Source organism: Brienomyrus brachyistius, chromosome 10, assembly GCF_023856365.1.
Source record: "Brienomyrus brachyistius isolate T26 chromosome 10, BBRACH_0.4, whole genome shotgun sequence".
Lineage (NCBI taxonomy): Eukaryota > Metazoa > Chordata > Actinopteri > Osteoglossiformes > Mormyridae > Brienomyrus > Brienomyrus brachyistius.
In genome coordinates, this window is record NC_064542.1 from 12,557,994 (window position 1) to 12,576,884 (window position 18,891).

Consider the following 18,891-nt stretch of genomic DNA (forward strand, 5'->3'; position numbering starts at 1 on the left):
GGGACTTTAATTCATCTCTATCCTCCAATCCCAGCTCACGAGGCCGGGCTGGTCACACTGCACGTCCTGCAGGACAGGGACATGCTCTCATCCTCTGTGCTGTTTGAATATCGCGCCCGCAGCGTCTCCTCTCAGCCCAGCTCGCAGCCGGACTGGCTTTCCCTGGATGGTGAGTGACCACGCCCACTTCCCCACGTCACACCCCTCAGTGTTTTTCATTTTTGTTTTCATGCTGAGGACAGAAAACATTTGACTTCAGGGTAAAACTGAGTTTACAGAAATTTATCATGACATAATATGACCTTGCAATGGTTTTTTGGTGCTTTGAAGTGATACTTTTATACTTTTACGAACATAATTATTCCTTTTATACAAAAATGTCATGATGTGGGTAGTTATTAGAGGAGTCAGACTGTGGGTTTGGACCACACTGAGCAGAGAGCTTTTACCTCTCATAACAGATATCAGTTTTGAGATGTTCCAGTCCTGTTTCCTGTAAGCTACAGCATCAGTTACCGTATCTAGCAAACAGATATTCCAGACTGTTCTTCTGTTTGATCTTTGCAGTAGAACAATAGGTGTATTCAGTGCCTTTCTTTGTTTTACTTTTAATGTAAATGATAAATAATCATCCATTGTCTGTTGCTTATGAGATTTTTCCATACGCAAAAGTGTTTTGAGAGCAGAACGAGAAATGATTGGTTCAGAGAGATAACCAATCAGACTGAAGAGGAGGTGGGACCAATTAGATGTTTTGGTCCCGCCCCCTCTAGTTGCAGAACATTTCTGCCTCAATTTAAACACTCACAAGCTTGTCTGATTTCTTTCTGAACTGGCTCACCATAACTACCATACCTGTTATGCATTTCCATAGAATCTAGACTTTCCAAGTAATACAAATGGTTCACTTTTCATTTTGAAATTTCTATATTGACCCAGTATTCATGTCATTTGTATTGAAGACACTAGGGTTATTGCTAAAGAATCCCATTAGCTTCAGTGCCTGCTTGAATAATATGAAGATCTGTTTCTCCAATGGAGATTGTGTATTTGCAATGGCTGAATGCAGAGTGCTGATTGGTCTGTCGGGTCAGGGGGGTGGGCGGTGGGCTGATGGGCAGGCCAGGGAGGTATGAACCTGCCTGCGTCAAATTCTTCAGCACTGCGGGTGCAGTTTGGTCCGGAAAGGGCAGTAGAGTGTGTGTGTGGGGGTGTGTGTGTGTGGGTTTGCATAGATCAAATTTGGGGACCAAAATGTCCCCAAGGTGCAGTAAAACCTGAAACTTCTTACTTTTGGGGACACTTCTTCAGGTCCCCATTTGGATAACCTCAGTTTTATAAAAATCTGTGAATGCTATCAAAAACGTATAAGTGCCAAAAGTCTTGTATTTTAGTTGGTTACTTATGGTTAAGGTTAGGGATGGGTAGGGGTTAAGGTGTCGTGATTGGGATTAGGGTTTTTCCCATAGAAATGAAGGGACGATCCCCATTTAGATAGGAAGACCCATCTGCATATGTGTGTGTGTGTGTGTGTGTAATGTAACCCTTTGCATGTCTCTAGTTTTCATTACACTTTTCAGCATGTGTCCTTGTCCAGTGAGATAGTGTTGGTATGTGTGTGTATCTGCTTCAGTTTAATAAAGCTTACTTTGCTTATGAAGTGCAGTGTGTGAATGCTAGGTGGTCTGACTATGCCAGTGCCCACATTAGAAGGACTGACTGGGCCAGTATTAAGTTCACTCCTTGCCCTTATTAACGAGGCAGAATCAGTGCACATTATCGCACAGCTGCAGTTTATCTGACTCCTGTGGCCTGCTCAGGAAGGATTATATACTCATACGGGGGGGTTTGGAACGTGGTGAAAGTGGATAAAAGGAATTCCCAAGGGCAACTAAGGTCAGTGGTGTCTTCCTGCGCTGCGACTCCCAGCTTGATAAGACAGCAGCATGCATTAGGGGTGAGACTCATGCCCTGTAATGGAAAAGACGCACGTAGTAGTGTGACTTCTGTATGCACACTAATAGTGAAACTCATGGCTGTTTATGGAAATGACATATATTAGCATTGAGACTCATGATCGCTTATTGAAACGATGTACGTTAGCATTTAGATTCATGGCCGCTTATTGAAACGATGCGGGTTAGCATTGAGACTCATGGCCGCTTATTGAAACGATGTACGTTAGCATTTAGATTCATGGCCGCTTATTGAAACGATGCGCGTTAGCATTGAGACTCATGATTGCTTATTGAAACGATGCGCGTTAGCAATGAGACATATGCAAATGGAAACGACGCATGTCAGCTATGAGATTTATGAGTGCTAACGGAAATGACACGTATTAGTGGCGTGACTTGTGTCTGCTAATGTAAATTATGCACGCTAAAGGTGCAACTCATAGCCACCTATTGAAATGATTCATATTAGCAGTGAGACTCATGGCCGGCTATCAAAATGATTCATATTAGCAGTGAGACTCATGGACAGGTAAGGGCCGTGGTATGTGTTAGCGGTGAGCCTTGCGGCTGCACACGGTCGTCCTTTAGAAAGTAAAACAAACATAAACAAAGTCGTTTTCCTCATTATTATTCATGCTTTAGACGACTTTAATTAAGAATTAGCTCTGTGTGTGAGAGATACTAATTCTAATGTTGCAAAGAAAATATTTAAAACAGAACTTTGAACACAAGGTGGCGGTAGCGATGCTTGTCCCAGAGACACCCAGATGGATGGGCCGGGCCGTGCTGGTAGGTGGCTGACCCCCCAGGACGCTGGTTTGATTAAGCTGCCCTGGCCCCCGTCCTCATGGCCACACGCCCCGTCCTGTCCAGCATTTGGCAGCTGTGGTGACACGTCCATGATGCATCTGGCCACCTTTGAGCGAGCGCCTCCGTTCAGGTGCCCCAAGCCCCTTGCCAAGTAGAGGGTCCGACTCGGTCCACAACCGGAGACGGAGGGAGCAGATTCACAGGCCCTGGGAATGTCGATGAGGTAGGGAGGGGATTATATTTTCCGAAGGACGGGACTCTCCTGCTGCTGCTTAGTGATTGATGGGATGGAGATGTTTTCCGCTGTCAACACTTACCTCCCCCCCCCTCCCCCTTAGCCCGAAGACACGCAAACATAGACCCACCGCCCCATACACTTTCTGCTCACGTTGTTCTAGCTGAATCACACACACACATACCAGGCCAACCCTCTGCCGCTTTGCTGAAATTTTACCATTGCAGAATATTTAAGGTGTCTGAACCGTCTTCTTTCATTTAGACTTAGCTTCCATTTCATCATATTTAAATAGATGGATGTTATGAGTGCATTTTTATGTGTTAATTATCATTGTGAGGAACTGTTTACTGACTGTGCCCTGTCTGATACTGTGTGTGTGAGTGTGTGTGTGTGTATGTGTGTGTGTGTGAGTATGTGAGTGATGTTGAAGTGTACAGCTCAGCCTGTTGCTATTTCTGACCCCCCAGCTAGACCTATTTAAACCCCTGAATGGGGGGGCTGTGTGTGTCCATGTGTGTGTGTTGGGGGGGGGGGATCAGTACCGCTCCCTTTGAACTCCGCCCCCAGGCCCCGCACCTCTGGCTTGGACACCTGTCCCTCCACCATTCCTCCATCTTTATCATTGTCAGCCCCCACAGCCACGCCCCTGTACGGCACTCACCCTCCATGACCCCCTGCCCCTTTCTCCACTTACCCCCCCATGCCCGACCCCGTCTGTCATCCCATTCTGCCTGTTACCCATGCCGTTCCTTGGCTGCAGGGAGGGGCGGGGCCAGCGCGTGCCAGGGGGCCGTAATGTGAGTTACATTCAAACGCCCGCCCCAGTGCCGGTCTGGGACTTTCCCCCTGGGGCCTTGGCAACTCTCTCCCCGAATGTCGCCGGTCTTCTCCGCTCCTGCAGACAGCCTGTCGTCTAGCCCTGGACTCCTTTTGTGTTTTTTTTTTTCCTTCTTTTTGAACCACTCCCCCTCCCCGTCTGCCGTCCTGACCTCCTCTCTCCTCTCCTGTCCCACTCGTTGGCTTTCTTTCCGGAACTTTCTCCGCATCGCTGCAATGGTTCCTGTCAGCCCTCCTGCGTTCAGTTAAGCTGTTTGCTGCATGCTGTGAGTTGGTGCGTGTGCGTGTGCATGTGCGTGTGGGTCTGCACATGTGTGCTAGGGGTCCTGCTCCGGAGCGCATGCATTAGCACTGTGCTTCCCTCCCCGCTTCTACATGTGTCCGTTAACACCTGCCTGCACGATCTGGGACCCTGAGCTCTTAAAACTGTTTTTTTCTCCTGCTCACCTCTGGGCCTTTACATCCTCTCATAAGTGTTTCTTTTATTGCACTTTCTGCTTCCATGCTTTCCTCTCGCTGCCTCTCCACCCGCTCCTCTGTCATTAATTTAATCCTCATTTCATCCCCCGTCCATGCCATCCTCCCCCAATCCCTCCATCTTCAGTCCCACTAACCTCCACTTATGTGAACATCGTCCCACCACGGCCTCTGACCGATGAAGGACCTTCATTATTCTCTCTCAGTCGGCCGTCAGACTGTCCTTCCGCTGTAACGCGGCTCCCTTCTATAAGAATGCTCCATTTCAAGAAGCCCCAGGACCCCTCACATGTTACAGCGCTGTAAAGTCAGACGTGCCGGCCGTAAGGGGAGGGTTCGAGAAGAATCGCGATAGGAGGAAAGAGGCATGAAGGGGTAAAGCACTTTTTTTGGGATCGTCTCGGGCCCCTCGGCACCAACCACCAAAGCCTCACTGGCCCCCGGTGGTCCCGCCCTTGTGCCCCCCTGACACCCCCCCCCTCACCCCCGAGGCGGCTGAGCACGCGGCCCAGAGCAGCGGTGGGCTGACAGACAGATTGTCTTTCAGTGGAGATGGAGAAGTCAAAGGACAAAGATGACATAGGTAGGACCTGGCGATGGAACGGAGGGCGTTAGTATGGAGATGGAACACAGGTGTGTGTGTGTGTGTGTGTGTGTGTGTGTGTGTGTGTGTGTGTGTGTGTGTGTGTGTGTATGTGTTTTGTTCGCATGTTCCTGGCGCCATGTAGAACTACACAAAGTTCAGCATGTAGGAAAGGAAGCAGACTGACCTCATAGCTGTGTGTGTGTGTGTGTGTGTCTGTGTGTCTGTGTGTGTGTCTGTGTGTCTGTGTGTGTGCGGTCGTGCTGACGGTCAAAGGCACACCTCCTGACATGGTCTGCGCTCTATATCACACAAGCCTTACGCATTATTACCTGTCTAATGTACAAACTGTTATATCCTGGGTTTACGTCTGAGAGCGACGCCACATGTCTGTGTATTTATGGGAGGAAAAAGTGTTAATTTATATGAGAAATAAACTAGAAACTATTTCGGTCAGTTTTATATCTAACCAACCACGGTTTTAGTTTATATCTGAGAGACAAATCACTGTGTAAATTTATAACAGAAAGAAACTGGTTTATATACAACTTTTATATCTGAGAGACAAATCACTGTTTAAATTTATATTAGAGAGAAACTGGTTTATATACAAGTTTATACCAGCGGGACAAATCACTGTTTAAAATTATAACAGAGAGAACCTGGTATATATATATATAAGTTTATGTCTTAGAGACAAATTACTGTTTAAATTTATAACAGAGAAACTGGTGTACATACAAGTTTATTTCTGAGAAAGAAAGTGCTCTGCTTAAGTTCATATCTGTGCTCACTGTAAACACAGATTGGGCACATTAACACCCCGCATGTGCACTGGGGAGGTTCACACACACACACAGGTTTGTATCTTTGTGGGGACTCTCCATTCACTTCTATGGGGAAAACTCTAATCCCAACAGCCCTAACCTTAACCATTTTTACTTTTTTGATTGCATTCACAAATCTTTGTGGGGACCTGAAAAATGGTCCCCACAACATCAGAATAACACGTTTTTATTACACTGGAACATTTGGTCCAGGACAATTAAAGCCTTGATGGAGAGTATAGCCCTAAATAACTGGGAAGAAGAAGAGGAGTGAAAAACCAAGTGAAAGTTATGGTTGTCCAGTTAAGTGTATGTTATTCAGTGCCATTCCATTTGTAATTTATGTAGAGCTTCTGACAAGAAGCATTGTCACCGAGCACCAGACCCAGAGTCCCCAGAGAGCCACCCTAGGAGGCAGTAGCTGGGAAAACTTCCCTCAGAGAGAGGAGGACCTAGACTCATCTTCCTCTTACTACGTTTCATGGATCTTAATGCAGAGCAGTGTGTGGCTCAGTGGATTAGGATGCTGTGGTTGTGATTGGAAGGTCGCTGGTTCAAATCCTAGGGGCGGCAGAGTGATTTCGCTGTTGAGTTCTTAAGTAAGACCTGCTGCACCAGGGACTGTTTGATCACTCTTTTTTGGGAAAAAAAGATTCAGCTAAATAAATGAAATGCAAAGTTTATCAGTTCAGACTATATTTTTGGGATTAATAAAGCATCTATCTAATCCTGAGTTTAATTTCCAAATAAGATGATCTGATGGGTTTTCTCGGACCTTCCCCGTATCGTGGGTTATATGCTCGCATTTCCCATCCCGTGGCTCGTCGCCCTGCCAGGCCAGCTCGGTGGCGGTGTGGCGGGGGAGGGGGAAGGTGAGGGCATACATGCTCAGTGCTTCCAGGCTGACGCTGGTCTCACCAGTCTGCGCTCCGCCCGTCCGCAGATAACCAGTTCCGCATGTCCATCCTGGAGCGCCTGGAGCAGATGGAGAAGAGGATGGCGGAGATGACGACCGCTGGCTGCCGGCAACAGACCCAAGGGGGCCCCCAGGGGGGCTCCCAAAGGAACCCAATGCCCCCAGACCCCGGGGAGAGGACTGGGGCAGCCACTGGGGTAGGGGAGCAGACCCGGGCACAGGTAGGCACTTGTGGGAATGTGTGTCTCTACACTGAGACACACACACACACACACACACACACATACACACACACTGTGGCCTCCTTTTCTTCCCCCAAATCTGTGTGTGGGGTAAGGCGCTGTAAGAGCGTATGGGGGAGGGGAATCGGGGGCAAGCTTTAACCTGTATCCGAGCATCATACACTCAGTGCACAGCTAATTTAAACTCCCAAATCCCTTATAACCCTATAACCCCCCCCGCCAGCCCCCGCCTTCCCCATCCCCGTTAATGTTCCGTTCCTTCCATCGCCGGCACTTGACCCCCACCCCCCCCTCAGCTGTTCCTTCACCCTCTTTCTCGGTAATACCGCCTTGCTCCCCGTCACACATTCTTAGTGGCCCCCGTCTTGCGTCAAGGATAAGGTGGGCGGGAGGGGTGGGGGGGGGCGTTTTACGGAATAAGAACACGGAAGAGGTTTCTATTCTAGAGGGGGGAAAAAAGAGAGGGAGGGGGGAGAGAGCGACAGGCACGGATTTAATGTTTCCTATCAGGTGGCCCTCAATGGAAAAGCGAGCGGGACTCTGAGAGCAGGAGTGAAAGTGGAGAACGACAGGAGGGCGGAAAAAGGGAGGATAGAGATAAGGGGTCTGGAGAAAGTGCCGCGCGGACAGAGATCGGCCTTAAAATAGCACTTAATTGTCCCGTCATGAGCTTACAGGCAGACACTGGCAGCGACTGCAGTTAAAGACCGTCACAGCGTCTGCATGAACTTTAACGTTAATGCCGTTTCATATTGTCAGATCTGTGAATGACATTATGATGTGATTTATTCCGGTGCCCTTCAGTGAAATCGTTTAGCCTGGTTTATAAGAGCGGGGAACAGGTCTAGGGTGATGTCATGGATATTCACAGCCCTGAACAGCTGTTGAGAGAGACTTAGGGGTGGTTTACACTTTTGTTTTTTGGTTTTATTCCTTTGTGCCGCTTTCTGCGTGTGATAGATGAACGCCCGTTACGTAGTGAGCAGACAGGCCTCTCTTATGCATTATGCCAGGTTCAGAATAGAGTCGTCTGGCTCAGCAGGTGCGAAACTCCGTTGCGTCCGTGAAATCTGACATTACGGACAAGCCAGAAAAACGCAGTACAAAAATACACATGTGAGATAACCACATAAGCTAGATAAGAATATTTGCATCCATCAATCATCTATAACCGCTTGCCCGGTGCAGGGTCATGGTGAGCTTGGAGCCTGTCCCAGGAAGCAAAGGGGCCAGGGGCCGGGGGCCAGGGGACACCCTGGACAGGATGCCAGCACATCACAGGGGACACACTCATAAACGAGGGGCAATTTACAGACACCAGGCCTTGTTTTTGGAGTGCAAATGTAAAACAGTACAGCTGCTTTTCAACTGAGACGTAACACAATAAACAACCAGAACATAATAACCATTGTATAATAACATCGTTTCATGTCACGTGGACTTAATTATTTGATGGCTGCATGATATGTTTGGGAAGTATCCACCACTCACTGGCCACTTTGTTAGGTACACTTGTTAACGTCTTCTTGAAGCAATTATTTAATCATATTTAAGCAGCATTGTGTATAAAATGCAGATACAGGTCAGGGGTTTCAGTTAATGTTCACATCAAGCACCAGAATGGGGATGAGAAGTGATTTAAGGGACTTTGAACGTGGCTGTTGGTGCCAGACGGGCTGGTATTTCAAAAAGTGCTGAACTGCGATTTTCACATACAATGATCTGTAGGGTTTACAGGAAATGGGTAGAAAAGAGAAAACATCCAGTGAGCCGTAGTTCATGCCTTATTGATGGCAGAGATCAGAGAACGGACAGATTGGTTCAAGCTGATAGAAAAGCAACAGTAACTCAAATAAGCTCTCGTTACAACCAAGCTGTGCGGAAGAGCATCTCTGAACGCACAACATGTTAAATCTTGAAGCAGATGGGCTACAGCAGCAGAAGATCTCACCGGGTGCCACAGCTGTCAGCTAGGAACAGGAGACTGAGGCTACAGTGGGCACAGAGTCACCAAAATCGGACAATGGAGGAATGGAAAAATGTCGCCTGGTCAGAAGAGTCTCGCATTCTGCTGCGACATTCAGATGTTGGGTCAGAATTTGGCATAAACAACCTGGACGCCTGGATCCATGAACAATGCAGGCTGGTGGTGGGGGTGTAATGGTGTGGGGGATATTTTCTTGGCACACTTTGGACCCCTTAGTTCCAAATGAGCATCGTTTAAATGCCACAGCCTACCTGAGTACTGCAGCTGACCATGTCCATCCCCTTATAACCACAGCTTCTAATGACACCTCATGTCACAAAGCTCATATCATCTCAGACTGGTTTCTCGAACATGACAATGTTCTCACTGTCCTCAAATGGCCTCCACAGTCACCAGATCTCAACCCAAGAGCACCTATGGGATGTGGTGTTACAGGAGACTTGCACCATGGAGGTGCAGCCAACAATTCGGCAGCAACTGTGTGATGCTGTCGTGTCAACATGGTCTGAGGAATGTTTCAAGCACCTTGTTGAATCTATGCCATGAAGAATTAAGGCAGTTCTGAGGGCAAAAGGGGTTCCAACCTGGTACTAGCAAGTTGTACCTAATAAAGCGGCCAATGAGTTTTTGTGGATTTGCCTGATGACGGATTTTTTCTTCTTCAATTCTTCCATAAGGAAAAGCTCAGACTGTTCCAGCATAGATGGAGACTGTCGGTAGATCGGCCGATTTAATAGCCTTTTCCAGAATAGCAGCCTCCTCTTTTTTAAGCTTTCTTTCATAGTGTTTCAGGTCATCATCCTTATAGTCGGGCCTTTTCCACATTGGCTACTTTCCCAAAGAGGCCAGATCTGTGAGGCTCTGAAGCAACTGAGGTTCTGCTTCTCCATCAGTTTGGTAGCTGGGCTCTCTCTCTCTCTCTCGTCATGGTCGCCTTTCTCGTCCGCTTTGGTAGGACGGCCCCATCCTAGTTTTTTTCTTATAATCTTCTCCAGCTTTTCTCCCTTCCTAACTTTGTTCCAAAGTTCCTTGGGCAGTTCTGTGATCCTCATGACAGCATGAAGGATGTTTTAGCTGTGAGACCTAACAAAGTCAGGCTGGCCGAACAAAGAGAATTCCAAATAAAGTCCAAACAGTGTGCGCTAATGAAAATGAAAAACACCTGGAAAAATTTAGATTGTTAATACAAAAGAGGTGATTACTTATTACATGTGATTTTCTGGTTTTTATTTTACATAAAACCACTTCCATTTAAAACTTTTCAGGTTGCTTTAAATAAAAAGAAAATTCCACATATATATTTTTAAATTCAGGTTGCAACACAGCAAAAGGAGGCATGATCAATGGAGGTGGATACTTTCTGAGGGCAATGAAGGCCTGCTTCTCTTCTCAGACCTTTTTTGTAGTAGATGCATAATTTTATTGTATTTAGATCTGTCTGCTTTAATTATTAAACATCCTGAATTCCCCCTATCAGTCAGGGTCCTGTTTTGAGCAGAGGATTGTGGGAGTATGTGAGAGGATGATGGCAGGGGGCCGCAGGGGTGGGGGCAGCGAGAAGCTGCTTCATTCAGTGCGACACCGTGGGATGACCCTGCTTCACCTCGCTGCTGCCCAAGGATATACCCAGCTCATTCACACCCTCATACACTGGAGGTAAAAAAAAATCACTCATCTCATTCACATGTTCATACACTGGAGGTATATAAACACCCAGCTCATTCACACCCTCATACACTGGAGGTAAAAAAAATCACTCATCTCATTCACATGTTCATACACTGGAGGTATATAAACACCCAGCTCATTCACACACTCATACACTGGAGGTAAACAGACACCCAGCTCATTCACACCTTCATACACTGGAGGTATATAAACACCCAGCTCATTCACACCCTCATATACTGTACGTAAAAAAAATCACTCATCTCATTCACATGATCATACACTGGCGATATATAAATACGCAGCTCATTCATACCCTCATATACTGGAGGTAAATAAACACCCAGCTTATTCCCACCCTCAAACATTGGAGGTATACAGATATCTAGCTCATTCCCATCCTTGTACACTGGAGTTAAACAAACACTCAGCTCATTCACACCCTAATACACTGGAGGTGAACACATCTGACATATGGTCATGTACATATGGTTATATTCAGACACAGAATCCTGTGGCTGAGACGCTCGTGCTTAAACAAAACACACTGTATGGCATGGTGCTTACGTTTGTCTCCTCTTCCTTCAGGAGTGTGAACTCAGACAGTCTGCACCTGGAGCAGGAGGTGGATCCCCTTAATGTAGACCACTTCTCCTGCACACCCCTGGTGAGGCTGCTGCCTTTGCGTATTTGCTAATGCTTAGTATCTGTATGGCATGACATCTGTTTTATAGCATAACTGTATTTAAGGCTATACTCTGCTTTCATTATAATACTGGCAAGTTTATCGCAATACATGTTATGTGTTGTGAAATAATTTCCTCATTTTTTTAAAAAAGGATGTCAAACTGCAATGACATGTTGTTGCTTTAGATAATAAGATTTCTCTGCAACTTAGTGGTTTACATACTTGTTCCCCCCATGACCCTGACTAGGATGCATGGATGGACATACGTCTCTCCTTTTCTGGTTGTTTATCTGTATATAATCAATATTCCTTTCGTACCTCAGATGTGGGCTTGCGCTCTTGGCCACCAGGGGGCAGCAGTCCTCCTGTATCGCTGGAACAGTCTGGCGCTGGGCATCGCGGACTCCTTGGGGAGGCTGCCCCTGGCTGTGGCGCGCTCTCGGGGCCACACCCGCCTTGCCAGCTGCCTGGAGGAGCTTCACTCGCAGGTCAGGGAGACCGCAGACCCTGCCCAGGAACCCGGGCCCAACTGGAACCACACCAACACGCAGGCCCAGCTGCCCCTGCCAGCGCTTCCCCCCTCCCCCCTGTCAACCAGCCCTGACACCGGTGAGTAATCAGCATGGGCCCATAACCCACATGTATCATATGTATTACACTGTTTTTGTTATTTCCAATACTAACTTTATGTGAAATTACAAGAATTTGATATATGTGGTATATTAAAACCATAGCAGATGTTTATGGCAGTTTTATGGCGGGACTCATTAATGCATATATTTAGCATTCTGGTGATTTTTAGTTATCTTACTTTTCACAAGTTTATCCTTTGGGAATTGACAGCACCACAGGCTGTCCTCTGGTTCTTGTTCTCCTCGGTTCTCTGGGTCTCACCGGTTCTTGTTTTTCTCTATCATTCAGGTCTCAGTTCCTCCAGCAGCCTTGCATCCCCCAGCGACCCCCCCTCACTGTCCCCAAGCTCCGCCTACTCCAGCGGCTCCGTGCCCCAGAGCTCTCCCCTCCACAACTCACCTGACCCCATGGATACCTTGGACGCCTCTCAGCCCACCCCCTCGTCCCCTGCCACACCCCTCGCCCCGCCCATGTGGGGGGACGCCTACGAAGCCAGTCGGGCTAGAGAGAGTGCCCCCCCAATGGAGTACGAACTGGCCCGCACCCCGTCCCCACCGGCAAACCCCCAGAACAGCCGACACTCTCGCTTTGAGGCGGAGCTGCTCAGCTACAGCGAGAACGCAGAGAACGAGGACTATGTGGAGAACCTGCAGGTGATGCACGCACTGGCCGTCGCAGTGGCCTCATAAACACCCACCTGGTAAATGCAGTGAGACGTCAGTGAGTTACCGCCCCCACCCACAGGTTGACATGGCGATGCTGGCGGAGCAGATAATCGAGGCCACGCCTGAGCGAATCAAACAGGAAGAGGCTCCTCGGGGGGCGGAGTCTCCACTGAGGGAAAGGAGGGACAACCCCGCCATCCATGACACCCTGCCCTGGCTGGCCACCTACCTGGACACAGTGGACAACATGCCAGTCCCTCCCCGGTATGCAAGGAAGGAGCCTCAGTACCCCCCTCCCTTGGGTTCCATGACGGTGTTTCTCTGGTGGTCCTGATTTTCCTGCTGAGGGGGGTGTCTTTGCAGTGCTGTTAGTGTCTAGTATTATGAGAAGTTCAGTGCCCATGTCATAAACTGCTCCAGTGGCTGCACTCGGGCAGGCGCCCCCAAGACCCAGAGGCTGAGGAGAAGCGTCTGCCCCCTACATATTTTTTATATTTCTATCTTTTTAGTACTTATTTTGTTAACTTACGTTATTTCATTTGGAGTAACGCTTTACTTGACAGGGCACAAATATTATAGCATTATGCTATTGCTTATATATTAATTAACCACAATCTAAGTCTTGGTTACATAATGATCTGAGAATGTAGATTCATCATTAATGAATTGTGACTCAAGGTTTATCTCAAGCAGTTACTTTATATGTTACTATATCTGTTAATGCTGTAAACTTTTGTGAACTACTGAAGGAACAAGTAATGAACAACACAAGTGAAATACTGATCTCATATTTCTTCATCTTTAATAAATCATTTTGCATCTTTCATCACCAGCAGTTGCTATATTTGCTACTATATCTGTTGTAAACCATTGAGAACTACTAAGGAATCTACTGAAGGAACAAGTAATGAACAACACAAGTGAAATACTGATCTCATGTTTGTTCATCATTGATGAATCATGAGGCATCTTTTGTCTCAAGTAGACTATATTTGTTCATGATTTGTACTTCAGTAGTAACTGATTTATTATCAAGTATCTGTGCCCTGTCAAGTAAAGTGTTACCTAATTTGTTTATGTTATACCTTGTACCTTGTTTACAGTCTGGTGTAGCGGCGATTTCCTTTCACTAATGCTGTACCACTACATTCATGCACGTGACAAATACAAATCTTGACTCTTGATCTTTTGGGATTTCCTTGATGTATGGAGACTGATTGGTTGTAGCTCCCACTGCCGTAACCAGGGTAACACTCTCCCCCCACCTAGGTGTGTGTGCTGCAAGGCCCCTGTCTCGCGGCCCCCACAGCCCCCGTCGCCCCTGGGCTCCCTGGCCCTCCAGCACCTGCGCCCCCTCAGCAGTGCCACCTGGGCGGAGTTCCTGAACGCCTCGAGCAGCGGGCGCATGGAGCACGAGTTCGCACTGCTGACGCTGAGCGACGGCGAACAGAGGGAGCTGTACGAGGCGGCGCGCGTCATCCAGACCGCCTTCCACAGATACAAGGTGCCCACGACGCTTCGCTTACCCAGCCACGCTGATGGCCGATCACAGAGATGCATCCAACAAAGATTAATGCGCTAATAAGCTTCCTGTCTATCCTCTTCCTCCTCCCCTCAGGGCCGCCGTTTGAAGGAGCAGCAGGATAGGGCTGCAGCCGTCATCCAGAGATGTTACCGGAAGTATAAGCAGGTACGCAGCCTGAATGATCCTGTGTTTGCATGAGCCCTGTCACGTAACACTGCCAGGTCACGAGACCCGGCTATATGACACTGCCTGGTATCATGATCCAGTCATGTGACACTGGCAAATCACATGACCCAGTCAAATGACACTGCCTGATCAGCCGACCCATTCATATGATACTGCCAGGTCACGTGACCTGTGACAAAATTTCACCTTGGATCCCTTCCACTTGGCTTGGCACTTTCAGTCTGATGAAATACAAGTCCCATGTATGTAAAATTTGTCAAGTGTGGTACATTTTGTCAAATGGGCCCTCCACGGTAGGTTTTGGGGCCCCTATAAAGTGGCAGGCCCCCTGAATCTGCCGGGGTTTCCATGCCGTCTGACAGCCGTGACAGTGAGGACACATTGCATTTTCATATATTGCTGACCAGCACTTTGGTCCTGTTACACTTTGTTATATATTTCCTGTGTTGCACGGTCAATGGCGAGCATCTGTGTGCCTGGTATGTGGTTTTAATTTTTCCTTTTCTTCCCCATGACTCTCTGCAGTTAACCCACGCTAATTATCCTTGTATGTGTCTCTCCCTCCCTCCCTGCCTCCCTGCTCCGGCTAGCTAACATGGATAGCGCTGAAGGTAATGTCTAACCTCGTAATACCCCCCTCCCAGCTGTCTGTCACATTGGGGGTGGGAGGCTTATGGGACACCTGGCATGAAAAAAGCCTCACAATACTGACCTACGCATTTATGCACGCAGGACACACACATGCACACACACACCGGCAAATTCACAACCGCCCAAAGGAAACACGATCATTACAGTTATAAGATGAGCCATGTTGCTACAGTCCCATAGAAGCAGGACATCTTACAGTGATGTAAACAGCACTCGCAGTCATCGTTTCTGAAAGGATTTTACCCATAATTGCTACGTCTGAAGACTTTCATGCAGCGCTATGACCATACAGTAACTACATTCTCCGTAAATCCCCAAGATCTATTAGTTAAGTTCTCCCCAAGCGAGCTTGATGGGCTGAATGGCCTCCTCTCGTTTGTATAGTTCTTATTATGTTCTAAGATGCACACACATATACACTAATGACACCAGCCGGATTTTCCAGCACCATCACGCAGCACTTCCAGTTTGCCCTTTGCCAAACCTTCCAAGTGCCACTTCCTGTCTTTCTGGATGCATGGCGGGAAGTACTATTCCGCAGCTACTAACACCGGTACTGATTACTGCGAGTGATGCCATGTCGTCTGGGACTGTGCTGCGCTTTAGCAACTCGGTAATCGGTTTCCCTCCTGCCCGATCGGACCCAGTACGCCCTGTACAAGAAGATGACGCAGGCGGCCATCTTGATCCAGAGCAAGTTCCGCAGCTACTACGAGCAGAAGAAGTTCCAGCAGTCCCGGCGGGCGGCCGTGCTCATCCAGCAGTACTACCGCAGCTACAAGGGGTACGAGCAGCTCAAGCAGGGATCCCGAGGACCGGGCGCCCTCAACCCCAAGATCAAGTGAGGGTCTGGGAGAGGGGGGGCAACTTCTACTCCCAGGTTGTCCATCAACTGAACGACGTCTCCAGTACTAACACGCCGCTTCACGTACTGTATACCATTACACATTCATTGTACATTTACTTACTCTTACCCTTTTATTTTTAATATTTTGTCTTACCTCACAGTTATTTTTATTATTGTCTTATTTATTCTTATCATTTTATATTAATGTTGTGTTACACATTGCAGGAAGCAGGGGGAAAGGCATTTCACTGCACAGCTGTACAGTGTATGCACTGTTGGGAAGGTTACTTCATCACAGTAATAACTTACTACATTTGATTATTTTTTGCTTGCTTTTCTAATAAATGTTTTAAAGTGGGTGATAAAACTGAAAAGTCCCTGCAGCCCTGCTGAGCTGCGCCGTCTGGAAAAATGGCAAAAGCAGGCATTTCTGCGAAAAAATGCAGAGTAACAAAACGAATGTGCTAGAGCACAAATCCAAAACATACTTTGAGTACGGAGAGGACCTGGTCCCAGTGCTGCTTCAGCCTCTGATCCTGCCTTCTCTCTGCCCACCCCCCGCCCTTCCCAGGGGATCGTTCCTGACCAAGAAGCAGGATCAGGCAGCTCGCAAGATCATGAGATTCCTCCGACGTTGTCGGCACCGGTAACGTCTCTCCCGGTTCCTGAAAATTTCGCTCCCACATATTCCGACCCGCCGCTCTTGGCGCATTCGCGTATCGCCCTCCTCCTCTACCTAGCCGTCCGCAGTCACGTTCGCTAAAGATTTTTGTCTGTGTGTGTGTCTAGGATCAAGGAGCTGAAGCAGAGCAAGGAGTTGGAGAGAATGCAGAAGAGAGGCCTTACCACTTAGTAACACCCACACACACGCATCCACATGTGCAGAGGCCTTAATATTTCATCACACACATTTATAGAGGCCTTACTACTTAGGATAGCGTACAACTATACACGAGGCCTTAGCAATTACGGATCTGACATACGTACGCATTCACTCACACACACATACACACAGTCTACATCCGGGGGCTCAAAGTACTGGCCCACAGAGCGGAACCGAGCCCCAAGATGGTATTTTATGGTCCGAGACATGTGATTCATTCTTTATTAAATCTGGCCAGCAGATCAATCGATCATTTTCCACAGAGTATATAAAATGATATAGCGACACTCTGCAAATCAACACTGCTGTCACCGACCCCCCCCCCCCCCCCCCCCCCCCCACCGGTCAGGACAGGTTTCACTGCCCACACCGACTCTTCACCAGGGCTTTGCTGGGTCTGTTCCAGTTTCTGATTACCATCTGTAATGGTGACTACAAACACTCCACAGCTGGAGTAAAACAACTCGTTCAATTTGTATCATTAGTTCTCAGTAATGCTAATTAGCATTCAGGAATGTTGTGCAAAATGTTACAACAATAATTGTATTCTTTAATTTCTAAATCTAATCTAATGACTTAAAATATTTTTAATGTTTTACCAAAAATGGAACAAATTGCAAGATGTGTGCATCCCAAAGATAATTTCCATTGTTCCTTACTTTGCCTTTCTGTTTTTAACGGTTCTTCTGTACAGTCTAGTGCATTTTAATTGCGCACCAGCTAAATTTTAAGGGTGGTCTACAGTCCCCGAATGACCCCGAGCTAAGAGCCAAATCACAATCACTGCCGCGCCGTAAGGACCCGGAATGCGTGTAATCGAGGCTGATGAAACTCCAGCGGAATTATTATTCGGAGCTCCGGCGCTCAAGATCCAGCAGGATTTATGGACCAAGCGGAGCCAAACTTATTTCGAGACCCATTTTTCATCCGTTTTATCAGCCGATAAGCGTGTGAGATGCCGGTTCTTGAGGTGAACTGGAGACACCTAGCGACTCACGTCCGCTTAACGCGGAGAGATAACGCCCTTTTGGGGGACTTGCGAAAATACGTCAACGGTGTTGCTGCCGTCAAACACTCGCATGGAAAATTTTATCACATTTTCACTATAACAGTGCCGTAGGGAAGAATTGTTTTTAGAGAATCGGCTTTTAATGGATTAGAAGCTCCTTCCATTTTAATACTTTCGCCAGCTTACATTTAATACCTACAGAGTTTAAAATGGAGTTTTCATTTCAGTTTGTTTTTATGATGTGTGTGAATATAACTACTTAAAAATAACCAGAAAATTATGTTATTTCAGAGGTTAGATGCTAAATCTCGAGGGTCATTTTTTTGTTTGTTTAATTGTACTGAAAATTACAGAAATTTGATCTAAAATGACAAATTCAGTTGTTTAATTACCATTTAATTTTTTTTATCATGACAGAGTTGTAATGTTAAAAACATATAAACTGGAATGGTAATTTTAAAAACCAATTTAGAATTTCCCCGCGTTGTGAATTCAGGTTAGTTTTACAATCAACCAATGTATTAATATGGTTTACAATCCGCGCATATGAGAATCTTGGAGCTATTCGGCCAAAAATGAGAAATAGTGTTGTATAGTAGATAGTAGTTGGACTTAATGATTGTATCAGGACTGAAATATAACCAATATGCATTAAATGTAAATAGGCCTACTGTTTTAAAAACCGATCGTATATTTAATGCACTAAACGTGGTCGCACGGCTTGGTTTCATACTACTGATTATACCGATGATTCGTGGTTTTTCCGAACGAGTTTGGTTTGTACAGCCGGCAAATACTTTACTACTACTCTGAATATTTATGACGCATTTTTTTTGTTTAGTTATTTTCCCCAATACTACCGATTTGTTTATTGACTTTTTCGTAGACGTCTAAGTTGTTTGAAAATTATAATAAATACGTACTGAATATTAACTTCCTTTTTGTCATGCGTCAGCAGTGTTGAAAGTGAATGGCATGCTGCCTATTCTTGGTTCTGTTACCTAATACCATTACGGTGCTTAATTTATTTGGTTTCCTGTGAAACCACAGATCCTGTGTGGATCTGTGAAACTTTTTTTTTTCATTCTTAAACAGGAGAGGGTCGACAGTGACGGTGATATATGAAAAACTCAATAAACATGCCGTGATTTCTGGGGTGCAGTGAGTGAATTGAATAAGCTACGGCCAGGACGCGTTATCCCACCGCCTGGGGTCGCCCCCACAGTCACGCTCCAATATCTAACCGACAATCGAGAAGCAG

The 18,891-nt window shown here is 46.8% G+C and overlaps 1 protein-coding gene and 1 long non-coding RNA gene across 4 annotated transcripts in view; one reads left to right on the forward strand and one right to left on the reverse strand.

Annotated features, from left to right (window-relative positions):
• camta2 (calmodulin binding transcription activator 2) overlaps positions 1–18,563 on the forward strand; it is a 33,550-nt gene extending 14,987 nt beyond the window's left edge. For 2 of the 3 annotated variants that reach the window (XM_049027313.1, XM_049027312.1), the window contains exons 11-23: positions 35–169; positions 6,674–6,867; positions 10,353–10,531; positions 11,132–11,210; positions 11,555–11,840; positions 12,153–12,517; positions 12,609–12,793; positions 13,799–14,033; positions 14,148–14,219; positions 14,831–14,851; positions 15,539–15,732; positions 16,310–16,384; positions 16,528–18,563. In XM_049027313.1, the coding sequence (XP_048883270.1) occupies positions 35–169; positions 6,674–6,867; positions 10,353–10,531; positions 11,132–11,210; positions 11,555–11,840; positions 12,153–12,517; positions 12,609–12,793; positions 13,799–14,033; positions 14,148–14,219; positions 14,831–14,851; positions 15,539–15,732; positions 16,310–16,384; positions 16,528–16,591 (2,084 nt within the window). In that variant the 3' untranslated portion in view covers positions 16,592–18,563. The remainder of the gene's footprint in view (positions 1–34; positions 170–6,673; positions 6,868–10,352; positions 10,532–11,131; positions 11,211–11,554; positions 11,841–12,152; positions 12,518–12,608; positions 12,794–13,798; positions 14,034–14,147; positions 14,220–14,830; positions 14,852–15,538; positions 15,733–16,309; positions 16,385–16,527) is intronic. The other variant, XM_049027314.1, reaches the window with a different exon arrangement.
• LOC125750052 (uncharacterized) lies at positions 2,583–4,737 on the reverse strand. Its single transcript, XR_007400280.1, has 2 exons — positions 4,458–4,737; positions 2,583–2,974 (listed from the first exon to the last, which is right to left on the reverse strand). It is a non-coding gene; the product is annotated as an uncharacterized LOC125750052 (long non-coding RNA).
• Positions 18,564–18,891: the final 328 nt, after the last annotated feature.